Source organism: Pagrus major, chromosome 22, assembly GCF_040436345.1.
Source record: "Pagrus major chromosome 22, Pma_NU_1.0".
Classification (NCBI taxonomy): Eukaryota; Metazoa; Chordata; class Actinopteri; order Spariformes; family Sparidae; genus Pagrus; species Pagrus major.
Genome location: NC_133236.1, coordinates 12,878,496 through 12,896,482, shown reverse-complemented (window position 1 = coordinate 12,896,482; position 17,987 = coordinate 12,878,496). Strand labels below are relative to the sequence as shown.

General features: G+C 40.3%; 1 protein-coding gene across 1 annotated transcript in view; it reads left to right on the top strand.

Moving 5' to 3' along the window:
• Positions 1-17,987, top strand: part of map3k5 (mitogen-activated protein kinase kinase kinase 5) — a 74,305-nt gene that overhangs the window by 25,042 nt on the left and 31,276 nt on the right. The window contains exons 4-7 of the mRNA XM_073492410.1: positions 5,418-5,611; positions 9,133-9,301; positions 10,630-10,736; positions 17,516-17,686. Coding sequence (XP_073348511.1) covers positions 5,418-5,611; positions 9,133-9,301; positions 10,630-10,736; positions 17,516-17,686 — 641 coding nt within the window. The remainder of the gene's footprint in view (positions 1-5,417; positions 5,612-9,132; positions 9,302-10,629; positions 10,737-17,515; positions 17,687-17,987) is intronic.

Sequence of the window (17,987 nt, the reverse complement as noted above, 5' to 3'; positions counted from 1 at the left end):
CAAGCCCAAAGTACGACGCTTCAGCCTTAAACTTCACATTTAACACTAAAAGTTACATTTAGCCCTTTTATCTTCTGTGAGTAGATTATTTATAGACGGTGTATTTATAAAATAGAGAGTATGCAAGGACAGGCACAGAAAAAAAACAAAATGCTAAGTCATACTAGCCCCTGCCCAGCTAACTGTTGGTAAGTCTGTTGAGTTTTCTGTTTTCGCAAGGCACAAATGCAGATAACAAAGGCAGATTTGTCACTTCAAATTATTTTATGTAAGTCTTAAATTTCACACAAAAGTAAATAAAAGCGGGGATTTCGTTGGCTGAATTGTCACATATAGCCTAGCTAGCGAGGTCATTAAGCTAACGTGACTTGTTTTAAACAAGAATCCAGTAAAAAGGTCTGCAATATTCAAATGATGGCTTTCTACATTATTCTACATATATACATATATATGTATATATGTATATATATCTATATATAAACATATATATAGAAGCGGAGCATATATATACACTGAACAAAAATATAAACGCAACACTTTTGTTTTTGCTCCCATTTTTCATGAGCTGAACTCAAAGATCTAACACATTTTCTATATACACAAAAGATCCATTTCTGTCAAATATTTTTCACAAATCTGTCTAAATCTGTGTGAGTGAGCACTTCTCCTTTGCAGAGATAATCCCTCCCACCTCACAGGTGTGGCATATCAAGATGCTGATTAGACAGCATGATTATTGCACAGGTGTGCCTTAGGCTGGCCACAATAAAAGGCCACTCTGAAATGTGCAGTTCTGCTTTATTGGGGGGGTCTGGGGGGGGATCAGAACACCAGTCAGTATCTGGTGTGACCACCATTTGCGTCGTATACGCCGATCCAGAGCATCCCAAACATGCTCAATGTGTGACATGTCCGGTGAGTATGCTGGCCATGCAAGAACTGGGATGTTTTCAGCTTCCAGGAATTGTGTACAGATCCTTGCAACATGGGGCCGTGCATTACCATGCTGTAACATGAGGTGATGGTCGTGGATGAATGGCACAACAATGGGCCTCAGGATCTCGTCACGGTATCTCCGTGCATTCACAATGCCATCAATAAAATGCACCTGTGTTCGTTGTCCATAACATACGCCTGCCCATACCATAACCCCACCGCCACCGTGGGCCACTCAATCCACAACGTTGACATCAGCAAACCGCTAACCCACACGACACCACACACGCTGTCTGCCATCTGCCCTGAACAGTGAAAACCGGGATTCATCCGTGAAGAGAACACCTCTCCAACGTGCCAGACGCCATCGAATGTGAGCATTTGCCCACTCAAGTCGGCTACGACGACGAACTGCAGTCAGGTCAAGACCCCGATGAGGACGACGAGCATGCAGATGAGCTTCCCTGATACGGTTTCTGACAGTTTGTGCAGAAATTCTTTGGTTATGCAAACCGATTGTTGAAGCAGCTGTCCGGGTGGCTGGTCTCAGACGATCTTGGAGGTGAACATGCTGGATGTGGAGGTCCTGGGCTGGTGTGGTTACACGTGGTCTGCGGTTGTGAGACCGGTTGGATGTACTGCCAAATTGTCTGAAACGCCTTTGGAGACGGCTTATGGTAGAGAAATTAACATTCAATTCAAGGGCAACAGCTCTGGTGGGCAAATGGTGGTCACACCAGATACTGACTGGTTTTCTGACCCCCCCCCAGACCCCCCCAATAAAGCAAAACTGCACATTTCAGAGTGGCCTTTTATTGTGGCCAGCCTAAGGCACACCTGTTCTTAACAGTTGAAGATCCTTGTATTAGCCTAGATGTGTAGCCTAAATAATTATAATAATAATTATTATTATTCATCGTAGTTGCTAGCTGTAATATTAGAATAAAGTATTATATATAAAAATGCGATTAAAAAGATTAGATTGAAGATGTATGTTCCACTTGTGTAAGAGACAAGGCACCAGTTACTTGTTTAGGTGTAAACTTCCCAGAACCAGATGAGCAAATTAAAGGCGCTTACGCTACTCCCGACTACATAGGCTGCTATTTATAGCCTAGTAGCGTCTTGGTTCCCAAAGAGTTTCAGTCCTGAATGGTAATTTTCCTTACGTAACCTGCAATCCCACAAAATAATTACAGTACTTAATGACATGCTCCTTTTGTTCATAACACTACAGGCATGCTTACAATTCCAGCTTGCTGTGAGCAGATAAATACACTCTTCAGGGCATTATTAGCCCACAATTTTGCCTTTTGTGTTTAAAGAGAAGATTCAGTCATTTCAATCATTATCTTCTCACCTCCATGCTGATGGAAAGTCAGGTGATGTTTCATAGTCCACAAAACGTTCCTGGAGCTGCTGGTGCCATTTTACGTTTTCTTTCTGTTGTTTTTTCTACGTTTTAGAACAAGTCCCCATCTACTTAACTGTTTAGGAGAATGCTGCAACACTGTTTTGCTGTGAAGCTCCAGAAATGCTTTGTGGACTATGAAACTTCACCTGTCTTTCCATCAGCATGGGGTGAACGGATAATGTCTGAATTTTCATTTTTGGGCAAACTTACTCTTTAAAATTACCAGAGCGTCACTTCACCATGTGGAGAGATCCAAAGCTTGACAGGCCGGCTCGCCCGGTTGCGGAGACATTTGCATTTCATTTTTGCCATTGGAACAAATACAATCTGCAGCTGTGAATGTATCTGATTATCCTTTGCTGTTACAAAAGCATGTGTTGTTAATTGTATTTATGTGCATTTAACTTCCCACTGTGATAGTGGAAATCCAGGTAATTAGCCTCCGCTGGTCTGTATCCAATTACTGTAATTGCATGCACATTGCTTCATCCGTGTTGGCGTAAAATCACTGACTGTAGCAACCCACTGAATTCAGTAGTGCATTTGCAGCACTCAGGTACAAACTCTCAAAGCTTAAGTCCTGAGTGTAGGAGGCCATGGGTGATTATTAATCATGATCACTTCCTCCATGAGTTAATGACTGTTTGAACAGTCACATAAATGAAGCGCTAACATCAAATTGTGGTCAGCTGTGTGTGTGTGTTTCTATGAAGGTGAGTGAGTGAGTGAGTGGGCAATGCAGCTCTAATACTAACCTGCTGTAAATGCAAATGGCCAGATGGACTATCGGCAAGGCTAACAAACCAGATGACTCACTCACTGAATAACTGACTCATTCTCAGTCACATTCACCAGATTCCCTCGTGAGCCAGCGCTGTCACATGTGTTTCACTCACAGCTGAGAAACCTGTTACCTGTGAGTGACCAGCGGAGGTTAGCTTGGACTGACCTGCAGCCATTCTTAGATATACATCAGCCTGAGGAAAACAAACCTGCCATTTGATCCCCATGAAGGCGCGAGTCAGACGAAGACAGAGGAGCTAAATATAGCATCAGGATTTTACAACCTGTCTGGTTGCACCTAACAGAAACAAGGGTCACAGGTTTATTTTTGAAAGGCATGCTCCGCCGCTGCAGCAACCGGTGATGTCATGAACCGCTGTTGCACAGGAGGAAGTAGTTATGTGCGGATGGCTTACATTGCTTCAGCACCGCACCTTCCTTTCACTTCCTTTTTTTGTCTCTTGGCAGCGAGAGCAGTGTCTTTTCTATAAGAAAAGCTGCAACATGAATATTAAAGGCGTCAGGATGCAGCTGGTAGCAGCCCAACCGCCTTCAGACGCTCTTATGTTCTGTTCCACCGCACATCTGACATGTTGGGAATAGCTCTCCATGAAAAGACCCCGGCTCTTTCTTGAGGATGTCAATAGTGGATTTCCTGCCTCTCTCGCTCGCTCGCTCTCTTTCTCTCTGTGCTGTCTGTAAACACCACATGCACGTGTTTCCTCTGTTTATTCAGCAGTGGCAGGCCACCGCGACAGGAGCATCACCACTGCTGCTGGAGAATGCTGTGAAGCTAAAACAAATACAGACACAGAATAGAGAAATCTACGTCCAGACAAAGCACAGATGTCTCAAATTGGAGCTAAATAAATAAAGACGAACACTTTAAGTGCCATTTAAAACCGAAACAGACGCGAAACAAAGCTACTCCTGAATGCCACAGCTGCAGCAAATAACAGGTTGCACTCGATGAGCAGCGTGACTTCTGTTTCTGCTTGGTTTTCATGAGCACCACCAGGCTGTAAGTGCACCGCTGTAAGTGTTTGTGGTTCTTAATTGGACCATCACCGCCAATGCACATCTCTTCTCTTGGCTCGCTGCAGCCTGTTTAGATCTGCTCAGCGACAACAACGCAACAGATCAGAAGCCTCAGCCTCATGTCATTACCCGAAACTGTCTCATAAAGGGGAAACAGTTCAGACTTCCTCCAGCCAATCTGCTTCCTCCCTCGACAATGTAATGCTTTACTGTACAGTGTCTATAAAACCGGTTGTAAAGGTTGTCTGTTAAATAATTTAGATAAAGTCGTTGTTTAGTGCAGGTTTATAAATGCACACTCTGTACTGTAAGGATATTTTTAACTGTTTATGATGCATTGTACACAAAGTTTGGATATTAATAAATATGTCAGACCGCTCATGTGCTCAAAACTACAACCACAATATAGATGTGACTTCATAATTGCATTAAGAGCAGGTTGTAAGTCTTATTGTTATATTGAATTATAATTTGTAAATGTTATAAAGGGGAACGACAAAGATACATGACAGGAGGATGCACCAAATATAACCCTGCAAATTGCTCAGTATATATAATTTATTTAAATGCGTCACGCTCAAGAGGTTTGGATCAGTGAGTGCATTTAGTATTTAGTAGAATGAGGAGGGTTTATGGCTGAAAAGGCAAAGTATTATTGTATAAGATGTTTTTCTTGAACTTAGAAACAGTAGATGACAGAAAATGTCACCACAGGCTCAATTTAGAAACTGTAATACTCATTGTCAGATTCACAATTTTATTTTGGGTACTACTAGAATAGGTTTTCATGCGTTTAATCCTCAAAAACAATCAGTTTTCTCAGACTACCCAGTGCAGCTGCACCGTATTCCCCCTCCGTCTGGAATGCTGTGTTTTAGCTCCTGTCTCTTTAAGGCCCTCCTCCCGATTAACCAGTCTGCTCTGATTGGCCAGCCCACGGACGCCTGAGCCAGCACCACTCACCGTGTCTTCGGTTGGCTCTGTCGCGTTTTCAGCTTCCAGTTAGCTGACGATGTGTTTCAGGAGCAGTGTTTTCTGTGGGAGAGCGGAGCTCCCGTTGGCATGGACTTTTCAAGTCAACTTTCAAGACCTTTTACATGCTCAAGTATACAAAACAAACAAAAACGCCTTTAAATAATGCTGATCCCTCTTTAACACCAAACCCACAGTGTCATGCAAAATGAGTCCGTGATGCTTAAATACACTGGCAGCTCTTCAATACTGTGTCTCTCTTGTGTATCGACAGACGCGCTCAGCCAACTACACCTTCATCCCGTACATGGTGACGCCCCACAACAAGGTGTACTGCTGTGAAAGCAGCCTGATGAAGGGCCTGACCGAGCTGATGCAGCCCAGCTTTGAGATGCTGCTGGGACCCATCTGCATGCCGCTACTTGACCGCTTCATCCAGCTGCTCAAAGTGTCAGAGGCCAACTCCCAGTGAGTATATTGACGGGCTGACAGTGGGGTGGACTAGACCGTAGACCAGACATTTTAGTGTTTTTCATCTATTTTTAAACTGTACATTTTTGTTTTTGTTTTTTTCTATGTAACATTTAGCATACTGTAATTCATCTGTTTATGTTTTTATATCATAATTACATCCCACACACGCTATTCATCAGTATGCAAATAGAAAACACCTAGGGATGCTGAACAATATAAACATCCTTTTTTTTAGGTCAGTGCTGCTCTACAAAGGCAGAGACCATGTAACTTCAGACTGAGATGTTTTCAGGCTGTCTTGCAACAGAGATAAAGAGTTTTAATCTGCACTAAACGCATAAACATACAAAAAAATATGAATTAGCATGTTCTGGCTAATGAAGAACCTACATTAGACCTAAAAAATGCAAACAGTGCACTCAGCCTTTGGATTATCTTGATGAGGAAAACACAGTATCTACAAACAAAATATATAAACCTTGTTATGCTACTGTTTGTTTTTTTAATATTAATGTTTACAATAAAATTATATCAATGAATGACAGATAAGTCTGGCAATGAATACATTTACATAGGTGAAGCTAACGTTATGCTAGCTATTTTATAACGCTAGTGCTAGTTACCGTTAGCAGAAGTTAGCTAGCTGGGTTTTATCCATCATGATCGATGATTCAGTTATTGTCTCATTTGTTAATGTGGAATAACGCACTTAATTTTGTTGGTTCATCAAGGAGGATATGTTTAATAATTGATCACAGCCAGGAAAAATCAATAAGTACATTTTGTTGTAGCTTTAGCTTTTTACCTTAATTTAGCCAGTTAACGTTAGCTGTTTTCTTTGTCTCTGTCACAGTCTTGCACGCTGTTTTTTCAGGAAATTATAGATTTCTATGGCATAAAAAATGCGTACATGGTTAAAAAACATGCCAAAAAGTCACATTTCTGTATTTAATAGGCTACATTTAGATATGTGATTTAAAGGTAGCTTCATCACACCGACACCACAAATGCCACCATAAATCACCATAAAATCAGCTTCATGGTGAAAAAAAGTCTACATTCTGTCTCTATTCACTTATGACCAAATATATAGGCTAGCTTAAAGTTGCTGAGTTTTTGGTCTGTTGGGTTAAAAGGTTATTTCCCATCATGAAAATGTAAATGACTGTGAACTTTCAAGTACTGTAAGTGTGAAAGGAAACACTTCAACATTGAGAGCAATGGGAAGGCAATTAGTTTGAGAATGAGGAAGCAAAAGGAACGGTCTATTTAAAGCTATTCCTGCTAACAAGAAGTTCCTCTGACGGCAGTGACACAGGGCCGTGTTGTACCATGTCAAACGCCCAAATTGTTTGCTCATGTATTGTAAAGCAAATATTACATGGAAGAACAGTGTTCAACTGGTGAACACAACATTGTTTCAGTGCAAGCCGACATGTACATCGGATTATTAAATAGGTTCACGACGCCATAGTGTGACTTCTTCAAGTTCCTGTGGTGCCAAATTTAGCTCACAGGTGTTAATGTTTGAGCAGCGCTGTGACTCGCTCTCTCAGCAGGACACGCTTTTGTTTTAATACACCACTCTTCCTATTGTTACACGCTGTAATAATTTTTCATGTAGTGCATTCCTCAACTTTGACTTGCGTGGTAATCCACATTTTTTTTAAAAAAAATAAACATTTATCACTGCCTCAGTTGCTGGGGTAATATTTTAGGCTTTCCTGCCAACAGGCGCTGCAGCAGCCAGTTGGTTCTAGCTCAGCTCCAGGAATAGTGACTCAGGTTTTACAGGCTGAAGAGAAAAATGTGCACTCTGATGTAGCTTTTGTTGTAACCGGTGAGCACAGTAGAGAGTTCTCAGCTCAGCTATCGCTTGTATCTGACTAGAATGCATTCTGCACATTGCATGAAACTGAAAGAGCATGATTACTATTTATTATTATATTGATAGATTCATTTATTCTGCCTCGTGACACAGACCTGTGCTGACCTGTCCTATCAGTGTCAATGTGGCATTGTTTTAATACGTAGTACGTGAACAAATATGTGAATGGCCTGACATCAGCCTTTTGAACCAGGAAAACAACATATCCTATCAGTTTTAATACACAGGAGGTTTAATGTAATTCTAGTCAACTAACATGGAACATGTCATGTGAATAGACTGTATGTGCTGAGTCATTATCTGGCACTTAGGCTTTAACTCTGTCACTCCCTACAAGGTTATACCAAGTTCAGAACAAAGAGATTGGGGAGTGACAATAATGTGCAGAAAATATTCATGTGTACTTGGATCCTTTAGTGAGTTTTGCCACCAATACACTACAATACTTTCTTCAGTACCCTTTCTTGTAGAATATGAACATGCAAATTTAATATTGGGCATTAGCCGTGTCACTCTTGCAGGATACGCTGAGTTCAGAACAAAAGAGAATAGGGAGTGACAATAATCTGCTGCAAATGTTCATCTGTTAATCAAATTCAATACGACAGTCTTCATAACCTTTTTCTTGTTCAAGCAAATGTAATTGTAGCTAGCTAACTCACATGGAACAAATATTTGAATGGCCTGACATTGGCCTTTTCAAACAGGAAAACAAGATATCCTATCAGTGAGTGTCAATGTGGCCTTGTTTTAATACGTAGGAGGTTTAATCTAATTGTAGTCAGCTAACTCACATGGAACAGATATGTTATGTGAATAGACTGTATGTACTGAGTCATTATCTGGCATTTAGATTGGGGAGTGACGGTAATCTGACGACGATAATCTGCAGCAATCTACTTGGATCCTTTGAGATTTTTTGACTGAGTTTTGCTACCAAGACAATACGATACAGCTATCCCTTTTGAGAAGACCTCAGCAGCTCAGTAGAGACTATAAACATGTGTGAGAAAAGGCTGGGTATCTCTCTATTATTCAGTATTTCTAAAAGGAACGCATTCATATGGACTGCATTTATATAGCGCTTTCCTAGTCTACCCATCACTCAATGAGCTTTACGGATCGGATCGCCACTCTGAATAGTGGATGACTCACTCAAAACAACAACAGCCGATGCTGTCACTGCTGACAGAAAATATAGTTATTAAATTTTACGCAACACATTTCCTTATTTTACTGGCAGTCAATACATGGCAATATTTGAACAACATTCATGAAACACTCATTTAAGACAAATTGAAAAGGGCTCATCTCGCTAGAGAATCATTAGAAAGGAATTAAACCAGTCATGCCAAAATTGCCCCTCAAGGAGATGCTAAAATACTTAAAACAATTTGATTCGTACAATGTTAATTGGATTTTTGTATGGAAATTTTAAAAATAACAAGCGTTGGTGGCAGTCATTATCTTTTCCCATCCTGAACGTAGAAGTTTGAGTCAGAGAAGGGCTAATAATTACATGCTGTACTAACTATAAATACTGGAAACTGAGGTGGTTTACAGCAGATGTGTTGTTCCGTCATAAAGACAGCACTCTTTATCTCTTTTGTATTCTCTCCTCTCACAGCCAGTATTTCCGCGAGACAATTCTGAATGAGATCCGTAAGGCTCGGGAGTTGTACACTGGCATGGAGCTGGCTGCCGAACTGAACCGGATCCAACAGCGACTGGACAACGTGGAGTGCCTTTCGGTCGACATTGTCATCAACCTGCTGCTGACATACAGGGACATCCAGGTACTCTTGCTCTGTGTAGCGTCTCTAAACAAACGCATATTGTTGTCATTTGTCAAATTAACTGTGCTGCCGTGGGATTGTTAAACAAATTAGATAATTGGAGGAGACCATTGTTAGTTGCTGGTTATATGCCACTGATAATGTTGTGCTATTGTGTCTAACAATGAACAATGTTGCTTCCTTTTGTTTTGCTGAACAGAATAGGCTCATTGGGAATATTACTCATTTCAGCATGTGAATTTGCCAAAAACATAACAGTTTTAATCCGTTTACTCCCTCCTCTTAGTTCTGTGCCACCACACAGACTGCCTGTCCTCTTTATCAAATGCTACTCTTGGTTAGCTCCATAGAGATGAGGTGTGACAGCAGCATGGTTGTGTAATTGAAAGGTTGCGAGTTCAAACCCTCATGAGTACAATGAAGGAACACTTGCACATCCATTCAAATAAAAGAATGAGGGCGCAGTCTTTGTTAATAACTCCCAGTAAATCTAATAAAGCAAAAGGCTGCAACAGTTATTTTTATCATAGATTACTCTGGTAATTATTTATAACCTCGACTTAACCCTGATTTCGCACCATGAGAACACAATGCTTTGAGAAGGGAGATATAAAAGCTTTCAGCACAACATCCCAAAAGGTTGCTAGGATAAATTATGATCAGACATTCAGCTAATCACTCTTAAGTTCAAACAAATTGCCAACTAAAGCGCAGATGATCTGTGTGTGCTGCTGATTTACCTGACCTTGCCAGATGAAGCTACTGTACAAACCTACTGTACATGTTAGAGAGAGGTCCCTGCTTCAGGATCAGTTTGTCAGAGTCGTCCCTTTACCATCGCAGACCGCCCGAAGAGCGCTCCGGGCGAGTCTTTTGGTCTGCTCGTCTTAAATCTGCCGCTCTTTCCACTCTTTCGTCTCTGCATTGCGATGGCACTCACCATCCAGATCCTCCCACTCACCACAGGCAGCGCTCAGCCTCATGAATGATTCATTAGAACAACAAGCATTGAGGACGTGCTGAATTATTCAACATGCTTTGGTTATAGTGACTATGTAGGCAAGTAGGAGCAACAAAAATGTGATGAGAAGGGGCCACTCAATTATTGAAGTGCTTTTGGTGTCAAGCAGACAGTTCAGTCTCAGACTGAATGAATAAAGGGACATCAGAAACTCTCCCTCCGGCCTGAAAGCAGCCCGAAACCTTGATGAGCTGGAGTGTTGTTTGGAGGACACCGGTGCAGAGATACATGGACAGAAGCCCCACAATGCTTAACAATGACCCAGAGTGAGAGTGTAACATGAGTTCATCCCTGTTCTCCTCGCTAGGATTATGAGTCCATCGTGAAGCTGGTGGAGACTCTGGAGAAGCTTCCGACCTTTGACCCCGTGGCTCATCCACATGTGAAGTTCCACTACGCCTTTGCACTGAATCGGTAAGATGGCGACAACATGCACGACACAGCAATGAACACGCATTCAGTTAAGTGGTTCGACACGTGGAATACTAACATTATTTTTTAAATTGTACACCGTCCATTACGAAAAAAATAAACACTAAACAATAATTAAATAAATTGTATTTATTACCAGAATTTAACATACAGTTATTAAGTAAGCTACCCCTTACAATTGCCCTTGCAGGGGTAAATAAAGTTTTATTAACTTGAAACGAATTCAGTTAGAGCAACAGGATATATCTTTCTGGAGAAAGTTACGTTTAGTTGCTTTAGAGTGTTGTCGTCTGAGGATACTGCTTTCTGCGCGCTCATGAGCAGACAGGACCGCCTCTTTATTGAGTTGTATGTCCTTATCTGATGAAGGATGGCAGAAAATGTATTTTCTCTTTTACTGCATGAGCAGGAGGAGAAAGGACACGGGTTACTAACAAAACACCCTATAACAGTGATTGCTGTTGGAATATAGATCCACAACAAACAACAAAATATCACAATCTTAGTAGAGGAAACTCATTCTTCTTCTCTGCCTTGGCCTTCATTTCCCAGACATCTCATGCTCTTTCATTGCTAACATATGCTTCTGTTTTACAAATCAATATCTACTGTAGGTGTTCAGTTAAAACATCATGATGTTTGTGTCATAAGCAGCAGCGGTGGGAGAATTTTCTCAAAACCAAAAATTAGCAGTTTAAAGCAGCAGCAAATTCAGGTTAAGAGCTCCCGAGCGACTGTGATATTATTGGTAGCATGTGTGCAGCTCCTCCGCTCGAGAAAACGACAGATGTAAAACACAGAGAGGTTCTGACTGCCTGTTTCTCACCAGCTGCTTTTCTTGTAAACTTCCTGCGGTTTTCGTGGTGCTGCCGCCTCGAACAGCAATAAAGCTTGCTGTTCTTTAATTTGGCAGCGATTGGAAAATGTTTCTGCAGGGTGCCAAGATGTCCATGTATTTTTGCCTGTTGCTGTCTGGCCCGTTAGCGGGATGTGATATTGTGTTTGTGGGCTCAAGGCAGCGCACCGAGACATCTTGTGAGATAAATTCGTACGATAAGAGTTAATGACAGAAGACACCTCCTCTTGTCGTGAGCTCGAGATGCTACCCTCAGGTTTGGAACAGGACGTCATGAGTAGAGACAAACAGCTGTGGGAGGTCTTTTGTGTCAGCCTACCTATTCTACAAAGTAGGATGAGTCACTGTAATTACACTAGCTGTTGTTATGTGATGTGCTGTTGTAGTCAGTTTAATTTTTTTCCACCTCTGAAATGATTATTTTCATGTTCGGGGTGCAGGTTTTTAATTTCACTTGATTATATAATAGCCACGAGGTGTGCAATAAAACCTTTAACCTAATTTAGAGTAGTGAGACAACGTGCAGTATGACAACATATAGTCTGAGGTGATATGAATTCATCTTTCCACACTATCTATGCCATCGTAACTACTGTAAATCCTGTAATAATTTTGGCGTATTGGGACAAATTTGAACATTATTTTTGGCAGTATTGGAATTTATCATAATTTAGCATTAATGTGGTGAAGTGGCAGGTTTTTAATTCACTCATTTTAGATAAGAACAGATATTCCCATCTGATTATTTTGTCAGTTTCCCAACAATGTTTCACATTTTAAAGACTAAATGATTGGATGATTAATAATCATATAAATAATTGGCATATTAATTGATTAGAAAGCAACAGTCGTTCCTTGCAGCCATTACCCACCATAAGTTAATATTACATTATAACATGATTTTGCCAGATTATAATAATGATAATAAACTTTATTTATATAGCACCTTTCAAAACAGTTACAAAGTGCTTTATTTATATTGTAAGCATTGTCCTCCCTGTAGCCTCGCTCCACCTCAGACCCACTTCATTTTGCAGTGGAAAATTTGTAGGAGATGTCCTAATTATAACCTCCATGCCATGGTGAAAATTAATGGTATTATAATAAAGAATGTTATCCATGTGGTCCTCTTAGTCAGCTGTCACATATTTCTTTGACATTGAATAAAACAGTGATATAACTACCTTGAAGCTTGGATCGAAAATGACTGATTTTATTCAGTAGTCTTCAAAAAGCCATACCACTCAAAGGTGGGTTGTAATAATCTGCACAATGGGGTGATAAAAGTATTTATATTCTCGGTTTGAACCTGACTGGATTTTTCACTCTAAGTGCAGTTGTATAATTCAATACCTTAAGTTTTTTCACTGAGTTCTTACACACCAATCATGAGACTATTAATATTCAGCCTTAAAGGCATCATAACATTTCTGCATTAAAATGTAGACATTTGTGAAAAATGTTGTTAAGTTGTGTACTTTACATTTTCTATTTCTCTTGTCACAACGCTATGCTTATATATGTCCCCAGATATCTTCACAAATATGCACTGGTGTGGCTCGAGCTGAGGTTGTCAGCCTTTTTGGGTGGTAATAACGACACCTCGGTCCCCTCCGCCTCCGGATTTGAAAGTCATAGGCATATAATGTGAACGTGATATGAACCTCGGATGTATCTTTGCAATAACGTCAACTGCATTAACATTTAATCCCTTAATCTTTGGTGTACAGTCTTTGGGGGTGGGGGTATTGGGGGTAGGTCATTTGCCGATACCCCTGAAAATCTCCCTCTTTAGTCACTGAAGTGAGAGATCCCTAGCGCCAGAAATTGCATCCAAAGACCTGATGTTCGGTCTAAAATAGGAGAAGTACTGTAGGTCCTCTGCTTCTAGATGAATCCTCCAGGTTGAACTAATTGGCTTCAGCAGGGCAGCGTCGGACATGTGAGCTCGGGGTCCCTGTTGCGCAGGGCTCGCTGCTGGGTGCCTGACAGGAGCGAGGGAAGAATCTCCTCCATCCAAACACCATCAACTCCTCCAGAGAGAAGAACGAGAGGAATAGAGAGATCTGTCTCTGTGAGTGTTCTTCCCTCTGGACAGTCTCTATGGTGATAGCTGTCAGCTCATATGTTTTATTTAACCTTCACGCTCTGCAGAGGAACCACCGCGTTATGTTTCTCTATCACACATTGTGCCGGTGTGAGACTTAACTTCACAACGCCGCTCGTTTCTTTATAAGTCTGTGTTTTGGCACTTTCAGTAGCTCAAGAAGAAAAATTACTCAGGAGTGGAGGTTCTGAAACACGTTGCTGAATAAATCACCATAAAAATGAGGAAACTGTTTTTACCTGGAGATGTAAGGGACCTTTGTTGATATTAACGCTCCATATGTTGTGTTAGTATGTTGACAAATGTGAGAATGATCTTAATTAATGGTCTCCTTATCCTTACAGATTAATATATCATGGTGTTTGATAATTAATTCATAGTGGGCACTAATGAGGGCAGATTATGCAGCTCAAGTGGCTCTTTGATTTTTGGTTTCATCTCATTGCTGTGGAGCTTCTGCACGGCAATCCAGAAGGTCAGCGGTGATTCAGCTAATGTGTCCCGTAGTGTGGGATTTGGATATTCTGTGGATTATATTCTAATTTATTTATTTGTCACTCTCAGAACATAAAATGTGTGTAAGAAGTCCTCCATATTAAACAACATTATTTGTCTGTGTCTTACAAAACTGTTATAAATCACTTTTTTGAAGTTAAACTGCTTCCAGATCCAAGACGAGACGTTGGCGTTCGGTCAACATCTCGCCAACGTCTTTGCAATTAGCAAAGTACTTACAATACTTTTCAGCGTAACTCGCGCTGACATCTGCAAGACGATACAGAACGATTGCTATTGGTAGTTTGCTACCATCCAAGAACCCTTCAGTCAGACTTAATAACGTTATATCAGATTCTCTTTTCGATTAGTCATGGAAAATGAGTTTTACTTTTGTGTCACACAGCAAATGTGACATTATAACATGCCATATTTGAGTTACTTTGCCTTACATGAATATTGAAAAGTGAGTAAATTAACTGTCTGTTATTGCTCCCAGCAACCCATCTGTATTTCTCTCTTTTTGTTTTTTCTAATGAAGCAAAGCATTAAGCAAATTAAACACTTTCTTCTGTTTTTTGTATACTGTTATCCTGATGTGGAGTGATCAAAACAGGAAATCTGAAAGCTTTCATGAGCAGACATTCATGTAATTGAATTAATTAACAGCTGAAGAGGTTTCAGTTCATTTCCCAGTGCGAGACTCGTCTCTTCTTCTCTCTCTGTTACTTCTGAATGAGTTACTCGTGACGCTGCAGAGCCGTTGTTATTTCCTTGAAGGCTGGTTACAAACAGAACCTTGTTGTGGTCCAATGCAGCCGCACTGGATAAAAGTGTTGATTCTTTAAATGAACCCAGTGACCTCAGTAACTTAAGTCGGGCTCCTAATGGCCTCCTCTGAGCCAGGTATCACTGTCCCACAACAATGCAGTGCAGTTGTTCCCTAGCTACACACATAAACACATAAACGCACACATCGTTACTGAATGTGCAGCATGCTGGTGTTGCTCATTTTGATTCTCGCTGTTTAAACTAGTGACTTTATTTTTTATCATATGGACCCAAGAATATACAGGAATATACAGGAATATACAGGGTCATGGGCAGATTATACTGCACACTATATATACTTTATTATTATTTGATTTGATTTATTTCATATAATAGAAATTATACAGTGTTGTTTTACTAATCATATAGTAATGTTTTTGCGTAAGGCTTTGCAACTACGTAAACATTAATTGCGATTTTTTTTTCTTGCTTAATAAATTATATGAAAAGGGGCACTATGTAGTTTTGGAGAAGAAATTCAAACTCAGAATTGTAATATTTACAATAATTAGTAATTATCAAACTCAGAAATAATTTTTTTTTTTCCATAACTGAATAAACAAGCTGTTCTCAGAGGAAAATAAGGTCCCCAGAACACTGTTTGAAGCTAGAAAGGTGGCAGGGTCCGCCACATATAAACAAAGTAAAACAGTATGAAACTGTGTTGTCCTTTAAGGTCAGTTTGTTTTTATTCAGTCATGAAAACAAAGAGAGTTTGTTTATTTAGTTTGTTTAGGCATGAAAAAAATCAGTCAGTGAAGATCTTTCTCTTCTGATTAAAATGTCTTCCCCAAAACTACATAAAAATAAAGAAAAACACTTAATGGGAAACCCCACCAGTTTTACTCATCAAAACAGTGTTGTAAAAATACCCAAAAGTCATACTTTAGTCAAAGTAAAACTCACCTATACAAATAGTACTTGAGTAAAAGTATCTGATATTAAATGTACTTAAGTGTCAAAAATGCAAGTAAAAGTAAATATGATAATCATGATAAAATGAATTAATTATGAAAAAAAAAAACTGCTTTGGCTCTGATGCAGCATGTAATCTGCAAAGGTACTAGTAACTAAGGTTATCAAATATATGTAGTGGGGGAAAAAAAAAAGGTACAATATTGGCCTTCAAATGTTGTGGAGTAGCAAAAAAGGGAAATCCTCAAGTAAAGTACAAGTATGTCAAAATTGTACTTAAGTACTGTACTTGAGCAAATGTAATTAGTTACTTTCTATCACTGAAAAAGTTGTATAAAGCCTTTTGAGGCTTCAGAGTGGGCTGAATGAAATCTGATGAATTGGTTCCAACCTGTAGTGTAAGTTGTGTCTGAAGAATACAAGTGAACGCACCAGACCTCTGGTCCTCATGTCTGCTGCAGACTAACGGCCACAGGCTACATCAGCAGCTGCTAATCGACGGTCGAGTTACATTGTGGGGAATTCAGTCAGCAGGTTTTAACAAGAAAGACGAATGTGTGGAATAAAAAATAATGCTAAACAATTTCTGCTTTTTTTTTTCTTTTTCTTTTTTAAATGTCCATCTTGTCTCGGATAACGTCGCAGGAGTGAAATTCTAATGAAGTCGTCTTTTAAAGTGTTCCCACATTCAGGTATCAGGAAAAATAATTCTTTAATCCATCAGATGGATATCAAGTTATTGAAAGCAGTATTGGTTTACTGTTGTGCTTTCTACTGTTTAATAAGCCCATTGTTGTTAAATAGGAGAAGGCATGCCACCTGTTACTCCCTTCATTATAGGGAATTCGTGGGAACTCCTCAATAGTTATTGTGTGATTATCCAAAAACAGAAACAATGGAGGGGAGTGTTTATGAGCAAATGTTGTTCATAAATCTTGTAAATTGACTGTTTTTATGAGGTATACTTATTTCCATTCCAGTGAAAAGAGTGTAAAAAGGCTCATTGACTCACACTTTGGCCTCTGCAATGCTTGAACTTTGGGTTAAGCAAGTGGTGTGCCTGCTTCCTCCGACGCATTTTTATTCTCTTTCATATCGTCCATTGTGATAAATACAGATATACCTGATTGGATGGAAATGCACATAACGTCCCCTCTAGGAAATTGAGAGTGCTCCATGATTTAGCAGTGAAAGTTCATAAGTTTGGGGAACTTCCAAGAGACATATGACAGACGTTTGATGTAACAGAGGCCAAGATATCCTGAGTCTCAAGTGTAGGTCAAGCTCAAACTCAATGTTCAAGTTTTTTCAGCTCCCCCCAGAGCCAAAGATGACTCTATACGACCCCTAATATATAACTTATAATAAGTGTCAATAGTCACAAATACCCACAACAGTTCTCCACTGACACAGGATGGATGGATAGATAATAGTTGATGAGTTCTTGTTCCACTGCTGCCGGCAAATGTCTCACTCAAGTCTAAAAACTGTCTGAACTTTGATTTACCTCCTTAATAACTTTGCACGTGTGCTTTCTGTACACGTTTGTGTTTGCAGGAGGAACCTGCCGGGCGACAGACAGAAGGCTCTGGACATCATGCTGCCCCTGGTGGAGGGCGAGGAGCAGGTGGCCTCGGACATCTACTGCCTGGTGGGACGCATATACAAGGACACGTTTCTGGAGTCTCACTTCACTGACACAGAGAGCAGAGACAGCGGCACACACTGGTGAGAGAGGACGTCAGTGTGTGTGTGTGTGTGTGTGTGTGCTCTTCCAGACACTGAGTCACATAAATATTGTTAGAAGAAATGTTTCGGAGGGCAGGATGCATGATAGATGCCTTTAAGGTGACTCTCTGGATCATGGCACGGCAGTATTTACTGTAAGTGGCTCTGTGGATAAAGGACTTCTCACTAACTGTTAGCGTGAAGGTAAAACCTTTTGTCAGTGAGAAGAATTACGAGTCTCATTCAAGGACAGAGGCGGGCCACAAGTCTGCAAATGACAGCTCATTACAGCAGTGACATG